At 40.6% G+C, this 23,428-nt stretch overlaps 2 protein-coding genes across 16 annotated transcripts; both read right to left on the minus strand.

The window, feature by feature from the left end:
- Positions 1–7,981: 7,981 nt before the first annotated feature.
- On the minus strand, positions 7,982–9,843 carry LOC132196132 (eukaryotic translation initiation factor 3 subunit C-like). Of its 8 annotated transcripts, none has more exons than XM_059618581.1 (8): positions 9,678–9,843; positions 9,423–9,513; positions 9,224–9,363; positions 9,029–9,173; positions 8,843–8,902; positions 8,525–8,742; positions 8,387–8,458; positions 7,982–8,296 (listed from the first exon to the last, which is right to left on the minus strand). In XM_059618581.1, the coding sequence occupies exons 1-6, from the start codon at positions 9,688–9,690 to the stop codon at positions 8,526–8,528; spliced, it is 666 nt and encodes a 221-aa protein (XP_059474564.1). In that variant the 5' UTR covers positions 9,691–9,843; the 3' UTR covers positions 7,982–8,296; positions 8,387–8,458; position 8,525. The 8 variants fall into 8 exon arrangements, with proteins under 8 accessions (XP_059474564.1, XP_059474562.1, XP_059474563.1 ...); XM_059618579.1 differs by having other exon boundaries at positions 8,387–8,461; XM_059618580.1 differs by having other exon boundaries at positions 8,520–8,742.
- Positions 9,844–17,424: 7,581 nt separating this feature from the next.
- Positions 17,425–19,304, minus strand: LOC132196130 (eukaryotic translation initiation factor 3 subunit C-like). 8 transcript variants are annotated; one of them, XM_059618572.1, is made up of 8 exons: positions 19,138–19,304; positions 18,883–18,973; positions 18,684–18,823; positions 18,489–18,633; positions 18,303–18,362; positions 17,985–18,202; positions 17,847–17,918; positions 17,425–17,756 (listed from the first exon to the last, which is right to left on the minus strand). In XM_059618572.1, the coding sequence occupies exons 1-6, from the start codon at positions 19,148–19,150 to the stop codon at positions 17,986–17,988; spliced, it is 666 nt and encodes a 221-aa protein (XP_059474555.1). In that variant the 5' UTR covers positions 19,151–19,304; the 3' UTR covers positions 17,425–17,756; positions 17,847–17,918; position 17,985. The 8 variants fall into 8 exon arrangements, with proteins under 8 accessions (XP_059474555.1, XP_059474554.1, XP_059474553.1 ...); XM_059618571.1 differs by having other exon boundaries at positions 17,980–18,202; XM_059618570.1 differs by having other exon boundaries at positions 17,847–17,921; positions 19,138–19,303.
- Between the last annotated feature and the right edge of the window lie 4,124 nt (positions 19,305–23,428).

Genomic DNA, 23,428 nt, shown 5'->3' on the forward strand with positions numbered 1-23,428 from the left:
CAGGTCTCAGAGGACTGCCTGCTGTCCTGCTGGAGCGCCCTGAGCAACGCCCAAGTAGGTCGAGATGTTTATTTTAATAAAGCAATTGTACGGCTGCTGATGCGGAAAAAAACAGCATTGCACGCATTCTGGCATACCTTGATGTGCATTTCGCTCAGCGGCCAGGTGGCCTTGAACCCCGGACCTGTTCAAATGTGCCGCCTCTGTGACAGGCCGGGTCGGCGGAATCAAATAAAAATCACCTGCGTCAATTGTTCTGCCATCTATCACTCAACCTGCCTACGACTTACACCAAAAGAAACAAAGAAATTTCGCGCGGGAGGCTACACGTGCTGGTCGTGCTCGTTGCCTAACTTCTCCGACTCGCTAATTGATCTCGACCCTATACCTGCTGCTCCTGCCACCCGTCCGCGACCAAGAAATCGTGCTCAGCCCCGGCTTTTCGCCTTCAACGCTCGATCACTCTCAAATAGAAAACGGCGCGCTGATACGCTTGCGGCTATTGAGCACTCGGAAGCTGATATCATTTGCGTTTCGGAGACTTGGCTCACAGCGGACATCGGCGACAATGAAATTATTCCAACCGACTTTGTCGTGTTCCGCAACGACCGCACCGACTGTCGGCGTGCCTCTGGTGGCACTCTTATTGCCGTACGACCATACTTGCAACCTCGTCGATTAAAAAATTTAGAAGCTGGAGCGGAAATAGTATGGGTTGAAATAAAAGTTTCCGATATGAAAATTCTGATCGGCTCGGCTTATCGCAAACCCAGTGCTCCCGCCGCCTACAATGATAAATTGATTGCGTCGTTGGATAAAGTTGCGGAAACAAAACATCTTTTTGACGCTTGCTTGCTCACCGGAGATTTCAACCTCAGTGTCGACTGGCTCCAAAATCCACCGCGAGCGGTAGAAGCTCCAGCGGCCGAATTTCTCAGTACTTTCTCCGAGCTCGCCTTCCGCCAGCTCATTAAATCCGCTACGCGAACGACGGCGACCACCTCAAATATACTTGACTTGGCACTTGTTGACGCCCCAACCCTGATTTCTAGTGCCTCAGTGGTTCCTGGTACGTCCGACCACGATGCTTTACAATTGGACTTTGCGGTGCAACAAAAAGAACCAACTAGAGTGCGGGAGTACCTTGACTTCAAAAACGCCGACTGGAATTTGATAAATTTAAGGCTCAGTGAAAATTTGGAAAATATTCAAGTTTTGGGACTTTCGGTCGATCGTGCATGGCATAACTGGGTGCAGCTTTTTTGGCAAACGCTTCACGAACTAGTCCCCAAGAGAAAGGCCCGGCCTAATCGCAAGTCAAGTGCGCCTTGGATGACTTCAGAGCTCCGCTCTTTGATGGCTAAACGAGATAAACTTTTTGAAAAATGGCAGAGGAATAAAGTGCAACCTGCAAGGAATGATTATTTGGCGGCCAGAAAGCAGGCGCAAAAGGCAACCCGCCTGGCTCGTGATAACTACATGTGGAACTTGGGGCGCGGCGCCGGTGGAAACAAATTCTTCTGGAACTTTGTGAAAGCGAAAAGTAAAATTTCTCCAAGTGCAAGTGTCTTTGAGTTGAATGGCCAAAAAATAACTGACCCCACTAAAGTGGCTGCTGCATTCAGTGAAATTTTTGTTAAAAATTTTAACTCTACCACAAATTATTTCCCATTTGTACGGCGACGACCTCCCGGCCCCCCTCCCTCCCTTTTGAGTGAGATGTCAGTCAGTGCTGCGAGTGTTTTTCGCAAATTACAAGAAATTAAGGCAAACGCCACCTCCGGCCCCGACGGAGTGCAAGCAAACGTGCTGAAAAAGTGTGCAGCCGCTCTCGCGCCGAGTCTCTCTCGCCTCTTCAACCTCTCGCTGCAGCAGGGCATGCTGCCTGAGGGGTGGAAAACTGCTGCTGTCGTACCAATTCCAAAAGGTGGTGATAAAACTGATCTGGAAAATTATCGCCCCATAAGTATGTCCTCTCTGGTTGGAAAAACACTTGAAAAACTCGTTCGTGACCGGCTCCAGTCTTTTTTCGAAGAAAATAAAGTAATACCCGACAACCAGCACGGGTTCAGGGTCAAAAGGTCCTGCACAACCCTGTTGTGCAAAACTGTGGACAGTTGGACAGCAATTATCGACCAAAAAAGTGGCGCGCACATCCACGCCGTAACTTTAGATTGGAAAAAAGCCTTCGATCGTGTCCCATTCGACCGGCTGCTGTCCAAGCTGTCCCACTACGGGGTTGAGGGCAAAGTTCTGCAGTGGGTGGAGTCATTTTTGAAGGGCCGCTCGCAGTTTGTGGTTTTCAACGGCGCCAAATCCGAGCCGAGCGAAGTGTTGTCCGGCGTCGTCCAAGGCAGTGTGCTGGGGCCCCTGCTCTTCAATGTGTATGTTGCCGATCTGCCTTCCGCCGTCCGATCAACTCTCGTCCAGTACGCCGACGATGCCACCATCTGGCGGGAAATTCAGACGACTGCTGACTCTGTCCAGCTGCAGGACGACCTGGACGCTGTCAATGCGTGGTGTGCAGTAAACGGAATGGAGCTGAACGCGTCAAAGTGCCACATTCTCGACATCAGTCGCGCTAGAACATTACTTGAGACGCCGTACACCGTCGGCGGCACCATCATCAAGTATAGTGACGTGGAGCGAATCCTTGGCGTGCACATCAGCAGAGACCTGCGGTGGAACAAGCACACGGACATTGCCCGCGGTAAGGCAGCCAAAGTTCTCTCCTTTGCGGCCCGCAACCTGCACGGCTGCACCCCGAGAGTGAAGCGGCTTGCCTACCAAACAATGGTCAAGCCGCTCATGTTCTATGCGACCCCTGCGTGGCACCCGTCCATCCAGTTAAATATTTTAAAATTTGAGAGAGTTCAGAATAGAGCCCTTAGGTTTGTGTACGGGCGGCACATTTCCGAGGCGGCCAAGACCGAGCTGCTTACCGTCCAGCAGCAGCTGAAGTACAACGACTTGACTTTCTTCCGAAAGTGTCTGGACGGAGACACCGACATGGACGCGATGGCGCGAATAAAGACTGGCCGAAAGATAAGAGACAGTAGCAGTGACGAAGAGCACCACCGACTCATTCCTCCAAAAGTGCGCACCGACCTCGGCCTCTACTCATTTCCCTTTCGCCTCGCGTCCCAATGGAACTCCCTCCCTTCTGTGTTAAAATCGTGTGCGTCTAATAATTTCCCGAAATTGTGCAAAGAGCATGTAAAACAAATTTAAACTTCTTTTTTCCCGTAGTTTAGGCTGCAGTGCGGCGAGTAGTCGGGTATTTATCGCCTCTTGGTAAATACTCGGCTATGAGTTTCAGTGAGTTGTTCACTAGCACTGTGTGCCTATTTTTCTCCCAACCAATTTTTCACAATTGATTCTCCCAGAAAAAGATTTACACTACTTTTGCACTACTTTTCCACTACAAATTTAACATTGCTGCTTATGGGGGATCTTTCTTGCTTCTCCTCTTCCCTCTCTCTTCCCACCCTGACGGATCTGTCGGAGGCCGCTCCCCCGGCTCGCTCACTTTAGGGTCCCAAAAAAGTTTGGCCTTTACCAAACAGAGGGTACTGATGCTGATATTGTGCTCCCTAAGCATTAAGTGGCGAAGAAAAGTTCTTTAAGACATTTTAGCCCCCTCCAAATGATTCTTTAATATAAATTTCTTCCCAAATATTGACAAGCCTGAATTCAAAATCAGCAGTTGGAATTGAATTAAAATAAGAGCCTTTTCCATTTGGCAAATTTCCTTTGTTTCCAAAAATTATAATTTTTCTTTTTAATGATGCTGAAATCAACCAAATCATTGGTATGTTGCGAATATGAGGAAGATTTAAAAAAAAAATAACCTATTTATTTTCACATATAAATATATACTATTCATTTTCAAATTTGCTTACGTGCGAGATGCGAGATGTATACATCCTAATTTTTACTTTCAAACAAAGTTTTTTGTTGTTTATTCTACTCAAGTCATACATGAAAAAAAGAACTATTTATAATGTTTTTTTTTTCATCGATTAAATTCTAAGAAAAAATTATAAGCAAAAGAAGTGTACATTGCGGTGAGACGAAAGAGGCGCCAGAGGTATTATTTTGTTGTTGAGCGTTACTAAATGCTTCTCCTTCTACATGCCTACAGTGAGTGACACTTTTATGTGTGCGTACCTGGTGAAAATTCGGAACATTGGGGAGGACAGGGCTGCGCGAAAGAGGATTATAAAACTAACAAGAAAAAGGATGGACAGGTTCTTTGTTAAAAATAAATTTACTGTGAGGTCCATTGAGAAAATAGTTTTTGAGGTGTTGTCTTGCTTTTTTCTGGATGATATGTATCCATATTCCATTTTAACAAAAGAAAGAATATATTGCCCCTTGGAGTTATAGAGAAATTTACAGTCGCTGAGCATCCAAAGGAAAACTTGTTTCACAGAAATTTAGTAATACCAAAGCTCTTGCGCGCCTCAAACACCTGGAATTTCTGAAAAAAAAAAGTTTTCAACAACCCGCAACAACACCAAATAATAATTACTTTTAAGTAATTATTATTTGGGGTTGTTAAAACTTATTGAAGACTCCATGGTGTTGGAATGTAAATTAGGCTTTTATATACTCGATGGGATTTGAGTCGTTAATGTTTTTTAAAAAGTAAAAAAATCAAACATTTTACTTAATATTTGTAGGTTTGCGGCCTATCTAGGTCAAAGCAACAATTTTTAGCAAAAAAAAATTATAGTTTTTAAGTTAAAAATGAATTTTATCAAATTTGGTTGGAACAGAAAAATTGTGTTCCTGATTGTGAGCAGTGGTCGAGAGAAGACGAATTATTATATTATGATGAAAGGCGCATATATTTGTGGAAATGCATTGTTCTTATTTGTCACCGCACTATTGTACGTCTTGATTTTTTCTTACGCGGCTGAAGATACTTGGTTTGAGAATAGGAATCTTTTTCTACGACAATTTTTATTTCTCTTTTGTTCACTTGCCGAGTAGAGCTGCAATGACTCTCTTTCCTTTCACCTGCAGCGAGGCGCGAGCGAGCAAGCGGGACTGTTGCATGGTGATTTATTTTCTTCCTCTTATTAATAAATGTTACAATTTATTTGATTAAAAATGCTTTAGTGAGAAGCAACTTGCATAGAATAATTTTCTTCAAAATAATTTTTGGTTTTAATATTTTAAAAATACCGAATAAATGAGCAGAGCAAGTAAAATATACATGGTATTACAAACTACCTTTTACCAAAAGAATTGACTTCTAATCGACACAGAAGGCACCAATATAATTGATTAAAACCAGTAATTTTTTGTAAGAGTTAATTTAATTTTTAAAATTATTTAACTTTTGATCACTTAGTCCAACTAATTTTTTTAAAGTTTCTTTTCGGGTTTTGTTTCATTTGTAAAATTCAGAATTTTTCCCGTCATTCAAAACCAAGTTACGTTTTTTTATATTTATTTAAATTATTAAAAAAAAAAATAGAAATTTGCTTATAACTTTTTTGCTATTTGTCATATCTAAATAAGTGTTATTACAACATTTTTTCGTAATTAGAAAATACTCATGATTTTTCAAAAATCAAATTAATCGGACCAATAGGACCGAAGTTACAATTTGTGAATTTTTGTTTTTACAGAAACTTTAAAAGCGGCAGTGCTCTCTGTGCGAGACGACCGCGGCTTTTTGGTTCAAAATTTTTGGGGCGGGTCGCGGTGTTTTTACTAATTATCTCGCTTGCTAATTAAGCGAAAAATTCCAAACTCTACAGGAAATTCCGCCAATGTACTGTTTTGTTTATGAGAAAAAATGGATTATGAAACTTTCATCAAAATTTATATATAGCATTTTTTCCAATTCAACTTGATCTGTGGCACTTAAATTTGGATTAAAAAATACACAAAAATTAGAGTAAATAGCTCTAAGTCTTGGCTCAAAAGTTCTGAAGCGCTCTAGTAGATGGCTTTAATAGAATAATTTTAATTTAATTTTAACGTTGCAGAAACGTGATGTTCACGCTAAACTGTCAAGCGCAAGAACTTTGCTCCTGTTAATCCAAATCACACAATTCAAACAACATTGGATTCGAAATGATTAGCTCCAGTGCAAGAAAGTGTTTTTAAAGCTTCAGATGCCTCAGGTCACCTGCTGACCTCTTGACCTTTATCTTAGATTAAGTATTAACTTATATCATAATTTATAACTTTTTTTGCTGATTGCAAGAAACCTTCTGATGGCCGTGTCAAAAATTTTGCACTTATATAATTATATTTTATAAAATTAATAAATAATTTAGGAGAATAAGTTAGGAGTGCATTCTCTTGCTATTCGTATATACCTGTTCTGAGATTTTCAACTTTTTCTAGTCCCCGTGTATTGCCTGTTTTTGTTGTCTCTATTGTTATCGTGGGTCGCCTATACCTGGCATGCTTCTTTCTCGATGCTTCTTTCTCGTCTTCCAAGCACAAACCATTCTTGTCACTAAAGTAGTCAGCTGCCAGCCATCCTCTGGTTTTTGTAAACAAGTCAATGCATTCAGTCTACAATCTGATCGCGGCAAATATGATTTGAATTTCCATAAAAATTTACAATTCATTTACATTTATTTGATAATTCCAATTAATATAAATTATATAAAAAATATTTTTTTAGGGCCCATTTTCAAATTTTATTCAGATAATAATTAATAATTTAACCATGAATAAATTTTTTTCTCCAATTGCGTAAAGTAAGCAATTCGATTTTGATGTATTGAATTGTCTTAGGATGTTTAATTTCAATATATCTAAATGAAAAATAAATAAATATAAATAAAAACAAATTTATTTGTAAAAATATAAAAGAAAATGGTAAAAAGTTCTGTCGCGTTTTTATATTTGAACATAAAACGACAGGGGCTTGGCGCGGCGGCCGTCACTAAATATCTGCGTTTCGCGGTCAAGCATTTTTGTCTCGTGGCCGTTTCTCTTCCCTTTTGTAAATCCTATTATTACACGTGAGTGCACAAGGAATATTTTTTGTGTGAAAACAAGAAAAGGGATGTGGAAAACTTGCTTTGTTGCTGTTGTTGCTGCTGCGCGCAGTGCTCTCAGCGGGAGAGGCAGGACAGGAGAGAAGTTGAAAGGTCCCAGCTCAATCAACCTTCGAGAGCCACCGAAATGCGCTCTCATATTATTATTATTGTTGGAGGAAGAAAAGTGCATGAGTTTTGGGTCCCAATTGAAATTGATTTTCTTACAACTAATATTGAAACAAAAAGAATATAATATATTAAGTGGTCTTGATTAAGACAATAATATGATGAAATATAAAAAAATAATATGCGTTAATGACCACACTATTTGAGAAGTTATGGGAATATAAGTTTTTTTCCAGAAATTAACTCGGACGAGGATATTTTATCAGCAAAAAATGTAAATAAAAATAAAAAAATAAAAAAATGAAGAAATTATCAACATGCGCAGTAAACCTTTCACACATTAATTATTTTGAAATTATTTTTAAATTAACTTTGGTGAAGTTAAATGTGCCAAAAAATCTATTATTTTTTTTTTTTAAATTGCTTGAAAGTTATATGAATATGTCTGGAAGTCATATTTAATTCCTTTTATGATTTATAATCATGAGCCATGCCACTCTTAATTTCATTTCATAAATCGCAAAAATTCAAGATGCTAGAGGGTAGGAGGGTAGGCAACATGAAAAGCATTAAAGCTACCCCAGTTGTCTACCTTCAGCATACCTGAGCATAACCTGGTGGTTGGTGGTGGGGACTTAGGGGAAGTAGCCAGCCACTCAGGAAGCTGCTTTCAACAGCTCCACCCCGAGAGCTCCCTATGCTTTTAACATGGGAGAGTGTAGTGGAAAAGTAGTGCAAAAGTAGTGTAAATCTTTTTCTGGGAGTTGTTTGACTTGTTTGGAGAAAAATAAAATGAATTGAATTGAATTGAATTTTTTTCTATTTCTCAAAGAGAGGTTTAATTTTAAATTATAAAAAATATTTGAGAAAATCAATAAATGCATTAATACATATTAAAATGAGTTTTATATTCTTTAAATTTTTACAAAAAAATTACAAGTACATTACTAAAATCTGTACAAATTTTAACAAAAATTTTTTAACACATGAATCTTATGGGACAAATGATCAAATAGTCGCACAACGATATAGAACGGGAGGGAAACATCAGAGTACAAAATAAAAGCAAATCGCAGTTGTGTGTCATCTTAGGGGGAGGGTAGTGATGCTTTCGAGCCGCACTAACTGACGCCTCGGGGTCGGGGGGACTGCGCCTGAAACAAAAATAGCCAAAATTAAAACTCCAGTCCGTGAGCCGCTTTATTTTTTATTAAAGGCTTAAAAGCTTGAAATGAAAAACCCACCTGAAGGCCACAGGTCTGGACTTTAGTGCGTCCTGAGAGCCAACGGCTTCCTCTCGACCTTCTTGTCGGACACTTCTGAAAAGAGTTCAAGTTTATTTTTCAGATTTTATTGAGACATGATTTTGGGTTTTACCTGACCTCAGCTCAAAGGTCTGCCGATGCTGGCGGCCACCGCATCCAGGTCGCGCCCCGTGCTACGTGTCCGGCTGCTGCGAGCTGGCGTAGATGGGCTCCTTGCCCTTGTACTACGACCCTGAGGCGCCCTGGCGCTTTGTTCTTGGCGGCGCCGCAGGATGATTTTCACCTGAGAAAGGGAAGAGAATAAGCTCACTCTTAAATCACGCAGAGCTTGCAACCTGAAGGAATTAAAGAGATTCATCAGAACCCTCAATGTGAAAAAATATCTCCGAAGTGCAAAAATGGAAAAATAAAAAACACTTTTCAACATTGCTGTACTTTCTCAGCTTCTGCCTCATTGAGGCCAACGACTTGGAGTTGTTTTTTGACATGTTCTTCCTGCAAATAAAACAGAAATAACAAATTTACCTTGACTCCTAATTCTAATTGATAAGGTAATAGAACAAAATCATGGATGAATCGCATTAAAGTTTAGTTAGAAAGGAAACAAATTGAGAGACAAACCTTCCCTCCTTATCTTCCCAGACTTCGTTGATGAAGGCGTCGAGTTCTGCGAGGATGCGGACGTAGAACCTGGGCGTGACTCCGTTCTCCTCCTTGGTCACCACGGGCAGGGCCTTCTGGTACGCCCTGGTCAGCTCCTCGAACGCTGCAAGAGCAAATTCAATTGCAAGTCAAAGGGATAGGCGGGGCACTCACAGGACAACATGCTGGACATGTCTTTGATTTTCTTGTGGTTCCTGATCTGCTTGATGAGGTTGGTCAGCTCCTCGTAGCGCTTCTCCTTGGTCGAACGCACCACGCGCTTCGCCGCCTCCTCCTCGCCGTCAAACTTAAATCTGAAGTAAAAGAGTCAGTACATATTAAAACAATCCAAACACTTGCATAAAAAACTCACTTTTTGAAGCCGGCTGGGCTCCTCTCGGCCTCAAAATCGGAGACGGGGGCGAAGAATCGTGGTCTGGGTTCATTCTCAGGTTCCAACCGACCTGAAACCGAACAAGATCCTTTTCAGTGCGAGACTAAATATGGAGGAAGAATGGAAACAGAGAGGACGAGGTCCAGCAGAGAAATTGCCCATTTGGAGGCGGTGACTGAATTCTCGGGCCTCTCCGATTCACCTTTGAAGAGGTCGAGGGCGCGTTTTACTCACCTGATGATTGCATTTAGGCTGCAAGTGCAAGGGCGAGGAAACAGTCTTAAACAAGACACAGGCGTTTGTTTTCGCATGATGTCAACATACTTTTTGTTTTTTACTTGAAACGTGCGGGACAGTGCGGGATTTGTTTCTGTTTGTGTTTGGTGCGGATTGGGGGCGTAACCGACGTGTATGCAAAGGAGATAAAGGAGATCCACACCGAGATGAAAATGCACTTGATATAATGATAGCAACCTATTTTCGGATTGTTGAATATTTTAAAACGATGAGAATAGAATGCGATTTGAAATTTGACAGGGTTAAGAAATTTTTCTTGGCTTCAACAATGACAATCAACGTCAATTACTTCATCTGCTTTACTTACTTTCCATTCAGACCGCGCCCCTTTTGTTTGAAACTATATAAACATGAAGCTAGCTCACGAAATTAATTTATTTTTGAATTTTCAACTTACTTATGATCAATTTTGTGGTATTTGCAATATCATCTTTTATATCTATGTACTAGAAATTAGGAGCCAAAAGATTTGTACTTTATTTGCGTACAGTACATCGCGTAAATATACTTTCTCTCAAAACGTCTCTATAATTTCTAGTGGCTAACTTCATATAGCAGTAAGAAAGCAGCTGTTTTTATTTTAAAAACAATTATGTAACAAAAAAAATCGAAGCGGTCGCTGAATATTACAACGAGAGACAGCTTCTTGCAAACTGATCCCTGGATAAAGCAGGTATGTACATAGTTTATGTAATTCACCCTGATTGCCAACAATTTCAGGATGCACACAAATTTGCAGAGAAGGCAGGCTCTGGTGGTGCTCGTGGGTGCGAAGAAGTGTTCGTCGGTGCCGAGATGTTGCGGGCGGGCGGCTGGTCGGCGCGGCTGTTGGTGCGGTGGGCGTCTTCGTCTGCGGAGGAGCGGATCGGCGGCCTGGTCAAGCAGAGCAAGGTGGTGGTGTTCATGAAGGGCGTGCCCGCCGAGCCCAAGTGCGGCTTCAGCAACGCGGTCGTCCAGATTCTGCGAATGCACGGCGTCCAGTACGACGCGCACGACGTGCTCAAGGACGAGGCGGTGCGTCAGGGCGTCAAGGACTTCTCCAAGTGGCCCACCATCCCGCAGGTGCCCCATTTCCCATTGGATTACAAAAAAAAGAATGAGCACAAAAATTCGGTACAACAATTGAGAAAACGAAATATACAAAATTTGTGTTGACTTTCAATGGCTTAAAAATATTGGAAGATATTAAAAGTCGCATTTTGTTTGGAATTCAAACTGCAAATCAATTTCCCCATTACTTTTGCGCGTTGCGTAACAAAATAGTTGTTCCACTATTTCTCAGCTTTTTGTAACTTTTACTTATCGGCCCAACTTAGGCGATTAGGTTTCCATTCTTGGTCTTATGGGTTCTTGCAAGGATCTTTTATTTATAAATGAAAGATCCTTGGGTTTTTGTAACTAGGATTGGCTGCCAATCGATTCTATACAAATGTAATACTTGCCTTTTTGACATTCACGTTTACCAGTGAATAAAAAATTGAAGTTCAATTGAAACTGAACAAAAGTCAACAAAAAGAATCAAAATGCGAAAGTGGAACTCGTCTTTTGGCAAAGAAAAGGAATTTACCGTGATTCAGAGAACACAATCGGGTCGTTTTAAATTTAGAGAGGGGAGAACGGTCGATATGCAACAATGCGGCACAGGCACAAAGGTTGACGAGGGCACAAATTTTCCAAGCAACAAAACTTGCCTCTTCCATCGCGCACTGCAGCGACAGGACGCGTGGAAACATCAAAAGTGCACGTTTTGCCCAATTACTCCGTGAAAATAACATTCTTTCATGTAACAACGGCCCACAATGCCCACGAGCTGTCGCCGCAAAACGTGCGCGACTTGCGCGAGTTAATTTGTATAAATCTGCAATTTTCGCTCTTCTCAGCGTAACTTTTGGAATTTTCAAAGCGTTGACGCAGTGCGGCGTTGTTCATTTAAAACTGCTGCATGTTATCAACTCGAGAAAGTAATCGCAGAACAAGCAAAAAGTATTCTGATCCTCTCCTTGATGAAAAAAAAAACTATTATTTTTTTATATAAGAAAAAAAACATGTTTTTATCAAACAAGAATACTGATGCGGCGAGGAACAGAGGTTTTTCTCTCACTTTTGGTCTCATGATCCTTCAAAATCAAAGTTAATTCGATTCCTTGTCTTTGGCGATAAATCTTTTTGTTATTGTATACGCGGCATGAGTTGTTGTTGATATAAAATTAAATATGCGGCAAGTCATGGGGTTAGGTTTCAAAGTTATAAAATCCCAAACGCTGCACGCACTTAAATGGCTCTCGAAATTTAATATTTCAAATGGACAAAAATGTTGCCTGCAAAAAAGAAGCTTTTTGTACTCACCATGAGTGCGATACTTCTCGCCGGGGCCGGTTCAGTTTCCCACTCGTCGCGCGTCTGAAACAAAAGACATGGAATTATTTCGTGCGTTTAAAATTTCGGTTCAGCGTAATGCCGTAAAATGCCCAAGGAAGATATAAATATATGGTGCTCATGATAATAATAAGGCTGGGTACGAATTCGGGAAACCGTTTACGAAACCCGGTTTCGTCGCTCAAATTTTGCATGTATTATAATTTCAATGAAATAGGGGATTCAGTTTAATTTATGATTATGGCTAGTTTCCGATTCACCAAAAAATTACGAGTGCTAACTTTTACATCAATTAAGTTAATTGGGTAATAGGGGTGAGCAGGGGTGAATTTCTGGAAACTAATTGAACATCAAGTGCGTAACATGATTTTAGGCTAAAATTTTGTGAGGAATTAATTAATTAATTTAATTAATAGACTAAAATAACATCTGGCAATCGATCTGGCTTTAAATTTTACCATTTACAAATGTCTCGCTCTAAAATTACAGTTAATTTCTTGAAATTTAAAATCAGGGGTTGAAATTAAATTAAAAGCGCAAAATTAACACTGGCAATCGCTTGGGCTTCAAATTTTACCCTAGAATCATGTAGTGTACTTCAATTTGTTTGTATTTTAGTTAATTACTAATTAAGGGTTGAAATTAAGATTTTTCATTCAAATCAAATACTCCATTGATTTCCTCACAAAATTTTAGCCTAAAATAATGTTACGCACTTGACGTTCAATTAGTTTCCAGAAATTCACCCCTGCTCACCCTTATTACCCAATTAACTTAATTGATGTAAAAGTTAGCACTCGTAATTTGTAAGTCCATTTTGGTGAATCGGAAACTAGCCATAATCATAAATTTAACTGAATCCCCTATTTCATTAAAATTATATAATACATGCAAAATTTGAGCGACGAAACCGGGTTTCGTAAACGGTTTCCTGATTCGTACCCAGCCTAAGAAAATTACACAATAAAAAAGGAAGAGCTTGCCTTCTGCAAGCTCATATAAGAGCACTTTCTCTTGGCCTGACCCAAAACCAAAAAATAAATAAATAAATAACAAGTCATATCATACAAAGGGAAACCGGTGGCCATTTTTGGACATTTTGTAAAATCTTAAATAGTGATTCTATCAAAACCCTTCAATTTTTTTGTTTTTCCAACATTTTTTATTCCGAACGCTGATCAAAAAGATAGAATCGTGCTAAAATGGGGCTGATGTGAATAATGTTAAAAATTGCACACATGAAGAAGTAACAAATAATTTCAGAATACAAAAATGAATTATTAATAATTAAATTTGTTTAGCAATTCGCCACAAGTAAAGTATACTCTCGATTCATGCCTCTTCCAACCGCAGTCGGCCGAATTCAAATCGAGTGTCGGCCCGGGGGTCGGCGGGGGGCCGCCAGGGGCCTGCGTCGAATGATCCGTCTCGTTCCGAGCGAACACGCGCGTGTAAAATCCCGTAAGCCAAATTGCATGTCCAAAAATTTGGCATTCCGGCCGAACCCTGCAAAAATTGGCCCGAAAATAAATTTCATTATGGTATTTGAAATCCAAAATCGGGCCACCGGAACACGAGTCAGAGCCGCCGGCGTGTGCTTGCCCATTCTCCCATAAACCCTGAATTTCAGGTGCGAAGGAAATAAGGTCTGAGCGAAAAACGGACGAGCACGCAAAAAAGTAAATTAAATTCCAGATCGAATGGTGTTGGCGCCATTTTTCTCGCTAGGGTATAGGCGCCCGGGAAACAAATTTCAAAATAAAAAATGCGTTTGGGGTCCCCGGGGGTCGCGAATTAGGCGGATTAATATGTATTTAAGAAGATCGTATTGCCAAACGCCGAGGGCTGTCTCAGAACGCCAATTTAATGAAATATATTTAAGAGGAATTTAATTTCAAATGAGAGCTCAAAGTTTCAATAATTTCAAACGGGATTTTACTTATAGTTTTCCAATGAAATGGTGCAATATTTTGTAATATTTTTATGAATATATGAATGCATTTATTCAAAGGTAGATTTAATTAATGTGAACTCCTGTTGTACACCTAATGGTGTGTTTAATAAATACTCTAATCTAAAAATTCACTTCTTCTTTATTGGCACATTAATAAAATAAGATGAAAAGAAAATGTTTACAAAATAGAGTTAATTTTAATAATCAATAAATTTGATGAAATAAAATGGATTGGCGATTCAAATGAAAAATTGCTAATCACAACGAGACAAAGTATCTTTGTGATCTTGATTTTATGGAAAGCCTCGGACCAATTTTTGAATTCATTTTTTATTTAAACCTGCCTCGGAACGCTCTGGTAAAATTGGCGCAAAAATATCCTTGATTTCGGTTTATAATAAACGAAAATCGGACAACCACGCAAAAAGTACATTAAATTCCAGATCGAATGGTGCTAGCGGCGTTGATATCGCTAGTGTAGGAGCCAGGGAAACAAATTTCAAAATAAAAAGTGCGTTTGGGGCCCCCGAGTGGGCCGCAAATCGGGCGGATTAATATGTATTTCAGAAGATAATATTTCCTTTAAAGTAGTGGGCCAAAAAGAGATGATAACCGACGAAATACATAATTTCCTTAATAATTACGATTGAAATTCTCATTTCATTTTGCCACCCTTGTGGAATTTATTGCCTCTTGAATAAAAAAATTTGCAAAGTAAATATAAGTGAAATTAAAAATAAAAAAATTGTTCTTGTCCATAAATTGTGACGCACTTTTTTGTAATAATTCTGTGCATATTATGTAAGTTGTATAGCTGGCGAGCTAATTGCTCGTCAGTTAACATGAGCACCATAGCCGATACGCTTTCGAGCTTGGCTGGACTTGTATCTTTTAAAAAAAATAAATATATTTTCCTAAAAAAAAAAAATTACCTTTCTTCACAAACGGTTGGACGGCGCGGGTGTCCGGCCCGCGGCGCCCTGCACGTGTCCGGCGCCAGGGCGGTCGGACGAGAAGTCGCGGCGGACATCGATCACGTCTCGTGGGTAATACGGGACGAGATCACTTGCGCACGGCCGGAGAACGTTAGCGCCGGCGCCAGCCAACGCGCCATCAAAATGACTTCATTAATTTTGTGTTGCGCGGTTTAAAATGTGAAAAATGCTTTCATTAAGATTAATATTATAACAGCATAAATTAAGAAATTAAAAAAAAATAATAATAAACGAGTTTTTATTATAAAAGTGTTAAAATTTGCCTCAAGTAAAATATAAATTATACGGGCTTTTATAATTTAAAAAACAAATTAACTCAGAGTTTCAAAATATTAAATGTGAAAAATGCTTTTAATTGGGATAATGTTAAATTTGCATAAATTAAGCATCTAAAAAAACTTCCAAATAAGGAGAGTTTTTAATTATAAAAGTTAAAATTTGCGACAAGTCAAATATAATACTGGCTTTAATAATTTTAAGTGTTACTGGCATTGGTATGTTTTGAGGAATTAAATGTGAAAAATTTTTTTAATGAGGATAATTTTAAAATTGCGTAAATTAAAAAACTGAAAAAAATTCGGATAATGGAAAAAGATTTAAAAATAAAAGAGATTTTATTTTTGCCACAAGTATAATATATAAATATTTCTATAGTTGAAAGTTGAAGTCAAGTTTATTTATGAAAGCGAATGATGAAAATTAACAAAATATTCCGCGTCAAATGGTCCGTCTCGTTCCGAGCGAACACGCGTGTAAAATCGCAGAAGCCTCGCAAAAAGATTATTTTGAAAACTTTTCAAAAATATGGCAATTTGGCCCCGGCCGGACCAGGCGGCCCCTGGAAAAATTGGCCCGAGAATATGCTTCATCCGAGTATTTAAAAATCCGAAATGGGGCCACCCGAACGCGAGTTCGAGCCGTCGGCGTGTGCGCGCTTTTCGTTCTCGCATAGGAAAAAGCAAAGCGACCCACAAAACTCGGAGGCGCCTTTTTTTAATAAAAGTCCTCGGGAATTCTCCATTTATGCATTTTTTAACCTGCGGTAGGCCGAATTCAGCCGCGGCTGAAGAATTTGGGCCCGGGGGCCGGAGAGGAGCCGCCGAGGGCCCGCGGCGATCGATGCACCTCGGTCCGAACGAAACGCGTGTAAAATCCCATAATGCGGAATTTATGCCGAAAAATCGGTAATTCGGCCGCGGCGGGACTTGGCGACCGCTAGAAAAAAGAAAAATCGGTCCGAAAATAATCTTCATTTTGGTTTTTCATAAACAAAAATCGGGCCACCGGAATGCGAGCGGCGTCCGCCGGCGTGTGCTTGCCCATTCTCCAATAAACCCTGAATTTCCGGTGCGAAGGAAAGGTCTGACAAAGAACGGACGACCAAGTGTAAAAAGTAAATTAAATTGCGGATCGAATGTGCTAGCGCCGTCGTCCTCACTAGGGACAGGAGCCGGGGAAACAAATTTCAAATATATAAAAACAGCGTTCGGGGTCCCCGGGGGTCCGCGAATCGGGCGAATTTTGAATTTCTCAACACATAAAAGATACTGCCTGTAAAGTGATGGGCCCAAGAGAGATGATGCACTACTCCTACCAATGAAATAACAAAATACAAAATAAATTTCAAAAGACCTACATACCTTTCTTCACAAACGGTTGGAAGACGCGGGTGTCCGGCCCGCGGCGCCCCGCACGTGTCCGGCGCCAGGGCCGCCAGGTCGGTTGGACGAGAAGTTGCCGCGGACATCGGTCGGGTCTCCTCGGGACACGGGACAAGACCACTTGCGCACGGCCGGAGAACGTTCTTCCTCGGCACACTCCCACGCAATAATGAATGAGAGGCATGAGAGCGGCGGCGGTGACTCATGTTATTGGAATGCCAGGAATGCGAGCAGCGAGCACCGATCGGCATTCCAGACGCGTTTGCGCTGCGGCCTTGATCCAGGCAGCACTCGCTATTGGCGCACGCGAGCCGGCAGGATAGAGGCGGCGAGTCAGCCGAAGCGAATGCGGCGTTGCCAATGGCTCGGCCCACGGACGTGCGCCGGCGCCATCCAACCCGCCAGCAAAGAAACGATTGTGGGCGGCGCCTCCCTATTCCCAATGTGTTACGCTGGTACAACGATATAAAATGGAAAAATTGATACTCGACTCCTTCTTTCTTCATAATTATCCTGTATTCTTATCATTACCATTCTTATAGAAACAAACGAACACGCCGAGCCGTGCCCACTTTTAACTATTTAGTCAGACTGCATTTTGCATAAATAATGCTTGGACTCGTTTTTTTTAATGCTTACCATGGAAATAAAAATGAAACCAAGCCAGTACATTTTTAATGTAAATAATTTTTTTTCTATTTCTCAAAGAGAGGTTTAATTTTAAATTATAAAAAATATTTGAGAAAATCAATAAATGCATTAATACATATTAAAATGAGTTTTATATTCTTTAAATTTTTACAAAAAAATTACAAGTACATTACTAAAATCTGTACAAATTTTAACAAAAATTTTTTAACACATGAATCTTATGGGACAAATGATCAAATAGTCGCACAACGATATAGAACGGGAGGGAAACATCAGAGTACAAAATAAAAGCAAATCGCAGTTGTGTGTCATCTTAGGGGGAGGGTAGTGATGCTTTCGAGCCGCACTAACTGACGCCTCGGGGTCGGGGGGACTGCGCCTGAAACAAAAATAGCCAAAATTAAAACTCCAGTCCGTGAGCCGCTTTATTTTTTATTAAAGGCTTAAAAGCTTGAAATGAAAAACCCACCTGAAGGCCACAGGTCTGGACTTTAGTGCGTCCTGAGAGCCAACGGCTTCCTCTCGACCTTCTTGTCGGACACTTCTGAAAAGAGTTCAAGTTTATTTTTCAGATTTTATTGAGACATGATTTTGGGTTTTACCTGACCTCAGCTCAAAGGTCTGCCGATGCTGGCGGCCACCGCATCCAGGTCGCGCCCCGTGCTACGTGTCCGGCTGCTGCGAGCTGGCGTAGATGGGCTCCTTGCCCTTGTACTACGACCCTGAGGCGCCCTGGCGCTTTGTTCTTGGCGGCGCCGCAGGATGATTTTCACCTGAGAAAGGGAAGAGAATAAGCTCACTCTTAAATCACGCAGAGCTTGCAACCTGAAGGAATTAAAGAGATTCATCAGAACCCTCAATGTGAAAAAATATCTCCGAAGTGCAAAAATGGAAAAATAAAAAACACTTTTCAACATTGCTGTACTTTCTCAGCTTCTGCCTCATTGAGGCCAACGACTTGGAGTTGTTTTTTGACATGTTCTTCCTGCAAATAAAACAGAAATAACAAATTTACCTTGACTCCTAATTCTAATTGATAAGGTAATAGAACAAAATCATGGATGAATCGCATTAAAGTTTAGTTAGAAAGGAAACAAATTGAGAGACAAACCTTCCCTCCTTATCTTCCCAGACTTCGTTGATGAAGGCGTCGAGTTCTGCGAGGATGCGGACGTAGAACCTGGGCGTGACTCCGTTCTCCTCCTTGGTCACCACGGGCAGGGCCTTCTGGTACGCCCTGGTCAGCTCCTCGAACGCTGCAAGAGCAAATTCAATTGCAAGTCAAAGGGATAGGCGGGGCACTCACAGGACAACATGCTGGACATGTCTTTGATTTTCTTGTGGTTCCTGATCTGCTTGATGAGGTTGGTCAGCTCCTCGTAGCGCTTCTCCTTGGTCGAACGCACCACGCGCTTCGCCGCCTCCTCCTCGCCGTCAAACTTAAATCTGAAGTAAAAGAGTCAGTACATATTAAAACAATCCAAACACTTGCATAAAAAACTCACTTTTTGAAGCCGGCTGGGCTCCTCTCGGCCTCAAAATCGGAGACGGGGGCGAAGAATCGTGGTCTGGGTTCATTCTCAGGTTCCAACCGACCTGAAACCGAACAAGATCCTTTTCAGTGCGAGACTAAATATGGAGGAAGAATGGAAACAGAGAGGACGAGGTCCAGCAGAGAAATTGCCCATTTGGAGGCGGTGACTGAATTCTCGGGCCTCTCCGATTCACCTTTGAAGAGGTCGAGGGCGCGTTTTACTCACCTGATGATTGCATTTAGGCTGCAAGTGCAAGGGCGAGGAAACAGTCTTAAACAAGACACAGGCGTTTGTTTTCGCATGATGTCAACATACTTTTTGTTTTTTACTTGAAACGTGCGGGACAGTGCGGGATTTGTTTCTGTTTGTGTTTGGTGCGGATTGGGGGCGTAACCGACGTGTATGCAAAGGAGATAAAGGAGATCCACACCGAGATGAAAATGCACTTGATATAATGATAGCAACCTATTTTCGGATTGTTGAATATTTTAAAACGATGAGAATAGAATGCGATTTGAAATTTGACAGGGTTAAGAAATTTTTCTTGGCTTCAACAATGACAATCAACGTCAATTACTTCATCTGCTTTACTTACTTTCCATTCAGACCGCGCCCCTTTTGTTTGAAACTATATAAACATGAAGCTAGCTCACGAAATTAATTTATTTTTGAATTTTCAACTTACTTATGATCAATTTTGTGGTATTTGCAATATCATCTTTTATATCTATGTACTAGAAATTAGGAGCCAAAAGATTTGTACTTTATTTGCGTACAGTACATCGCGTAAATATACTTTCTCTCAAAACGTCTCTATAATTTCTAGTGGCTAACTTCATATAGCAGTAAGAAAGCAGCTGTTTTTATTTTAAAAACAATTATGTAACAAAAAAAATCGAAGCGGTCGCTGAATATTACAACGAGAGACAGCTTCTTGCAAACTGATCCCTGGATAAAGCAGGTATGTACATAGTTTATGTAATTCACCCTGATTGCCAACAATTTCAGGATGCACACAAATTTGCAGAGAAGGCAGGCTCTGGTGGTGCTCGTGGGTGCGAAGAAGTGTTCGTCGGTGCCGAGATGTTGCGGGCGGGCGGCTGGTCGGCGCGGCTGTTGGTGCGGTGGGCGTCTTCGTCTGCGGAGGAGCGGATCGGCGGCCTGGTCAAGCAGAGCAAGGTGGTGGTGTTCATGAAGGGCGTGCCCGCCGAGCCCAAGTGCGGCTTCAGCAACGCGGTCGTCCAGATTCTGCGAATGCACGGCGTCCAGTACGACGCGCACGACGTGCTCAAGGACGAGGCGGTGCGTCAGGGCGTCAAGGACTTCTCCAAGTGGCCCACCATCCCGCAGGTGCCCCATTTCCCATTGGATTACAAAAAAAAGAATGAGCACAAAAATTCGGTACAACAATTGAGAAAACGAAATATACAAAATTTGTGTTGACTTTCAATGGCTTAAAAATATTGGAAGATATTAAAAGTCGCATTTTGTTTGGAATTCAAACTGCAAATCAATTTCCCCATTACTTTTGCGCGTTGCGTAACAAAATAGTTGTTCCACTATTTCTCAGCTTTTTGTAACTTTTACTTATCGGCCCAACTTAGGCGATTAGGTTTCCATTCTTGGTCTTATGGGTTCTTGCAAGGATCTTTTATTTATAAATGAAAGATCCTTGGGTTTTTGTAACTAGGATTGGCTGCCAATCGATTCTATACAAATGTAATACTTGCCTTTTTGACATTCACGTTTACCAGTGAATAAAAAATTGAAGTTCAATTGAAACTGAACAAAAGTCAACAAAAAGAATCAAAATGCGAAAGTGGAACTCGTCTTTTGGCAAAGAAAAGGAATTTACCGTGATTCAGAGAACACAATCGGGTCGTTTTAAATTTAGAGAGGGGAGAACGGTCGATATGCAACAATGCGGCACAGGCACAAAGGTTGACGAGGGCACAAATTTTCCAAGCAACAAAACTTGCCTCTTCCATCGCGCACTGCAGCGACAGGACGCGTGGAAACATCAAAAGTGCACGTTTTGCCCAATTACTCCGTGAAAATAACATTCTTTCATGTAACAACGGCCCACAATGCCCACGAGCTGTCGCCGCAAAACGTGCGCGACTTGCGCGAGTTAATTTGTATAAATCTGCAATTTTCGCTCTTCTCAGCGTAACTTTTGGAATTTTCAAAGCGTTGACGCAGTGCGGCGTTGTTCATTTAAAACTGCTGCATGTTATCAACTCGAGAAAGTAATCGCAGAACAAGCAAAAAGTATTCTGATCCTCTCCTTGATGAAAAAAAAAACTATTATTTTTTTATATAAGAAAAAAAACATGTTTTTATCAAACAAGAATACTGATGCGGCGAGGAACAGAGGTTTTTCTCTCACTTTTGGTCTCATGATCCTTCAAAATCAAAGTTAATTCGATTCCTTGTCTTTGGCGATAAATCTTTTTGTTATTGTATACGCGGCATGAGTTGTTGTTGATATAAAATTAAATATGCGGCAAGTCATGGGGTTAGGTTTCAAAGTTATAAAATCCCAAACGCTGCACGCACTTAAATGGCTCTCGAAATTTAATATTTCAAATGGACAAAAATGTTGCCTGCAAAAAAGAAGCTTTTTGTACTCACCATGAGTGCGATACTTCTCGCCGGGGCCGGTTCAGTTTCCCACTCGTCGCGCGTCTGAAACAAAAGACATGGAATTATTTCGTGCGTTTAAAATTTCGGTTCAGCGTAATGCCGTAAAATGCCCAAGGAAGATATAAATATATGGTGCTCATGATAATAATAAGGCTGGGTACGAATTCGGGAAACCGTTTACGAAACCCGGTTTCGTCGCTCAAATTTTGCATGTATTATAATTTCAATGAAATAGGGGATTCAGTTTAATTTATGATTATGGCTAGTTTCCGATTCACCAAAAAATTACGAGTGCTAACTTTTACATCAATTAAGTTAATTGGGTAATAGGGGTGAGCAGGGGTGAATTTCTGGAAACTAATTGAACATCAAGTGCGTAACATGATTTTAGGCTAAAATTTTGTGAGGAATTAATTAATTAATTTAATTAATAGACTAAAATAACATCTGGCAATCGATCTGGCTTTAAATTTTACCATTTACAAATGTCTCGCTCTAAAATTACAGTTAATTTCTTGAAATTTAAAATCAGGGGTTGAAATTAAATTAAAAGCGCAAAATTAACACTGGCAATCGCTTGGGCTTCAAATTTTACCCTAGAATCATGTAGTGTACTTCAATTTGTTTGTATTTTAGTTAATTACTAATTAAGGGTTGAAATTAAGATTTTTCATTCAAATCAAATACTCCATTGATTTCCTCACAAAATTTTAGCCTAAAATAATGTTACGCACTTGACGTTCAATTAGTTTCCAGAAATTCACCCCTGCTCACCCTTATTACCCAATTAACTTAATTGATGTAAAAGTTAGCACTCGTAATTTGTAAGTCCATTTTGGTGAATCGGAAACTAGCCATAATCATAAATTTAACTGAATCCCCTATTTCATTAAAATTATATAATACATGCAAAATTTGAGCGACGAAACCGGGTTTCGTAAACGGTTTCCTGATTCGTACCCAGCCTAAGAAAATTACACAATAAAAAAGGAAGAGCTTGCCTTCTGCAAGCTCATATAAGAGCACTTTCTCTTGGCCTGACCCAAAACCAAAAAATAAATAAATAAATAACAAGTCATATCATACAAAGGGAAACCGGTGGCCATTTTTGGACATTTTGTAAAATCTTAAATAGTGATTCTATCAAAACCCTTCAATTTTTTTGTTTTTCCAACATTTTTTATTCCGAACGCTGATCAAAAAGATAGAATCGTGCTAAAATGGGGCTGATGTGAATAATGTTAAAAATTGCACACATGAAGAAGTAACAAATAATTTCAGAATACAAAAATGAATTATTAATAATTAAATTTGTTTAGCAATTCGCCACAAGTAAAGTATACTCTCGATTCATGCCTCTTCCAACCGCAGTCGGCCGAATTCAAATCGAGTGTCGGCCCGGGGGTCGGCGGGGGGCCGCCAGGGGCCTGCGTCGAATGATCCGTCTCGTTCCGAGCGAACACGCGCGTGTAAAATCCCGTAAGCCAAATTGCATGTCCAAAAATTTGGCATTCCGGCCGAACCCTGCAAAAATTGGCCCGAAAATAAATTTCATTATGGTATTTGAAATCCAAAATCGGGCCACCGGAACACGAGTCAGAGCCGCCGGCGTGTGCTTGCCCATTCTCCCATAAACCCTGAATTTCAGGTGCGAAGGAAATAAGGTCTGAGCGAAAAACGGACGAGCACGCAAAAAAGTAAATTAAATTCCAGATCGAATGGTGTTGGCGCCATTTTTCTCGCTAGGGTATAGGCGCCCGGGAAACAAATTTCAAAATAAAAAATGCGTTTGGGGTCCCCGGGGGTCGCGAATTAGGCGGATTAATATGTATTTAAGAAGATCGTATTGCCAAACGCCGAGGGCTGTCTC

Source organism: Neocloeon triangulifer, unplaced genomic scaffold (assembly GCF_031216515.1).
Source record: "Neocloeon triangulifer isolate White Clay Creek 2 clone unplaced genomic scaffold, ASM3121651v1 ptg000011l, whole genome shotgun sequence".
Taxonomy (NCBI): Eukaryota; Metazoa; Arthropoda; class Insecta; order Ephemeroptera; family Baetidae; genus Neocloeon; species Neocloeon triangulifer.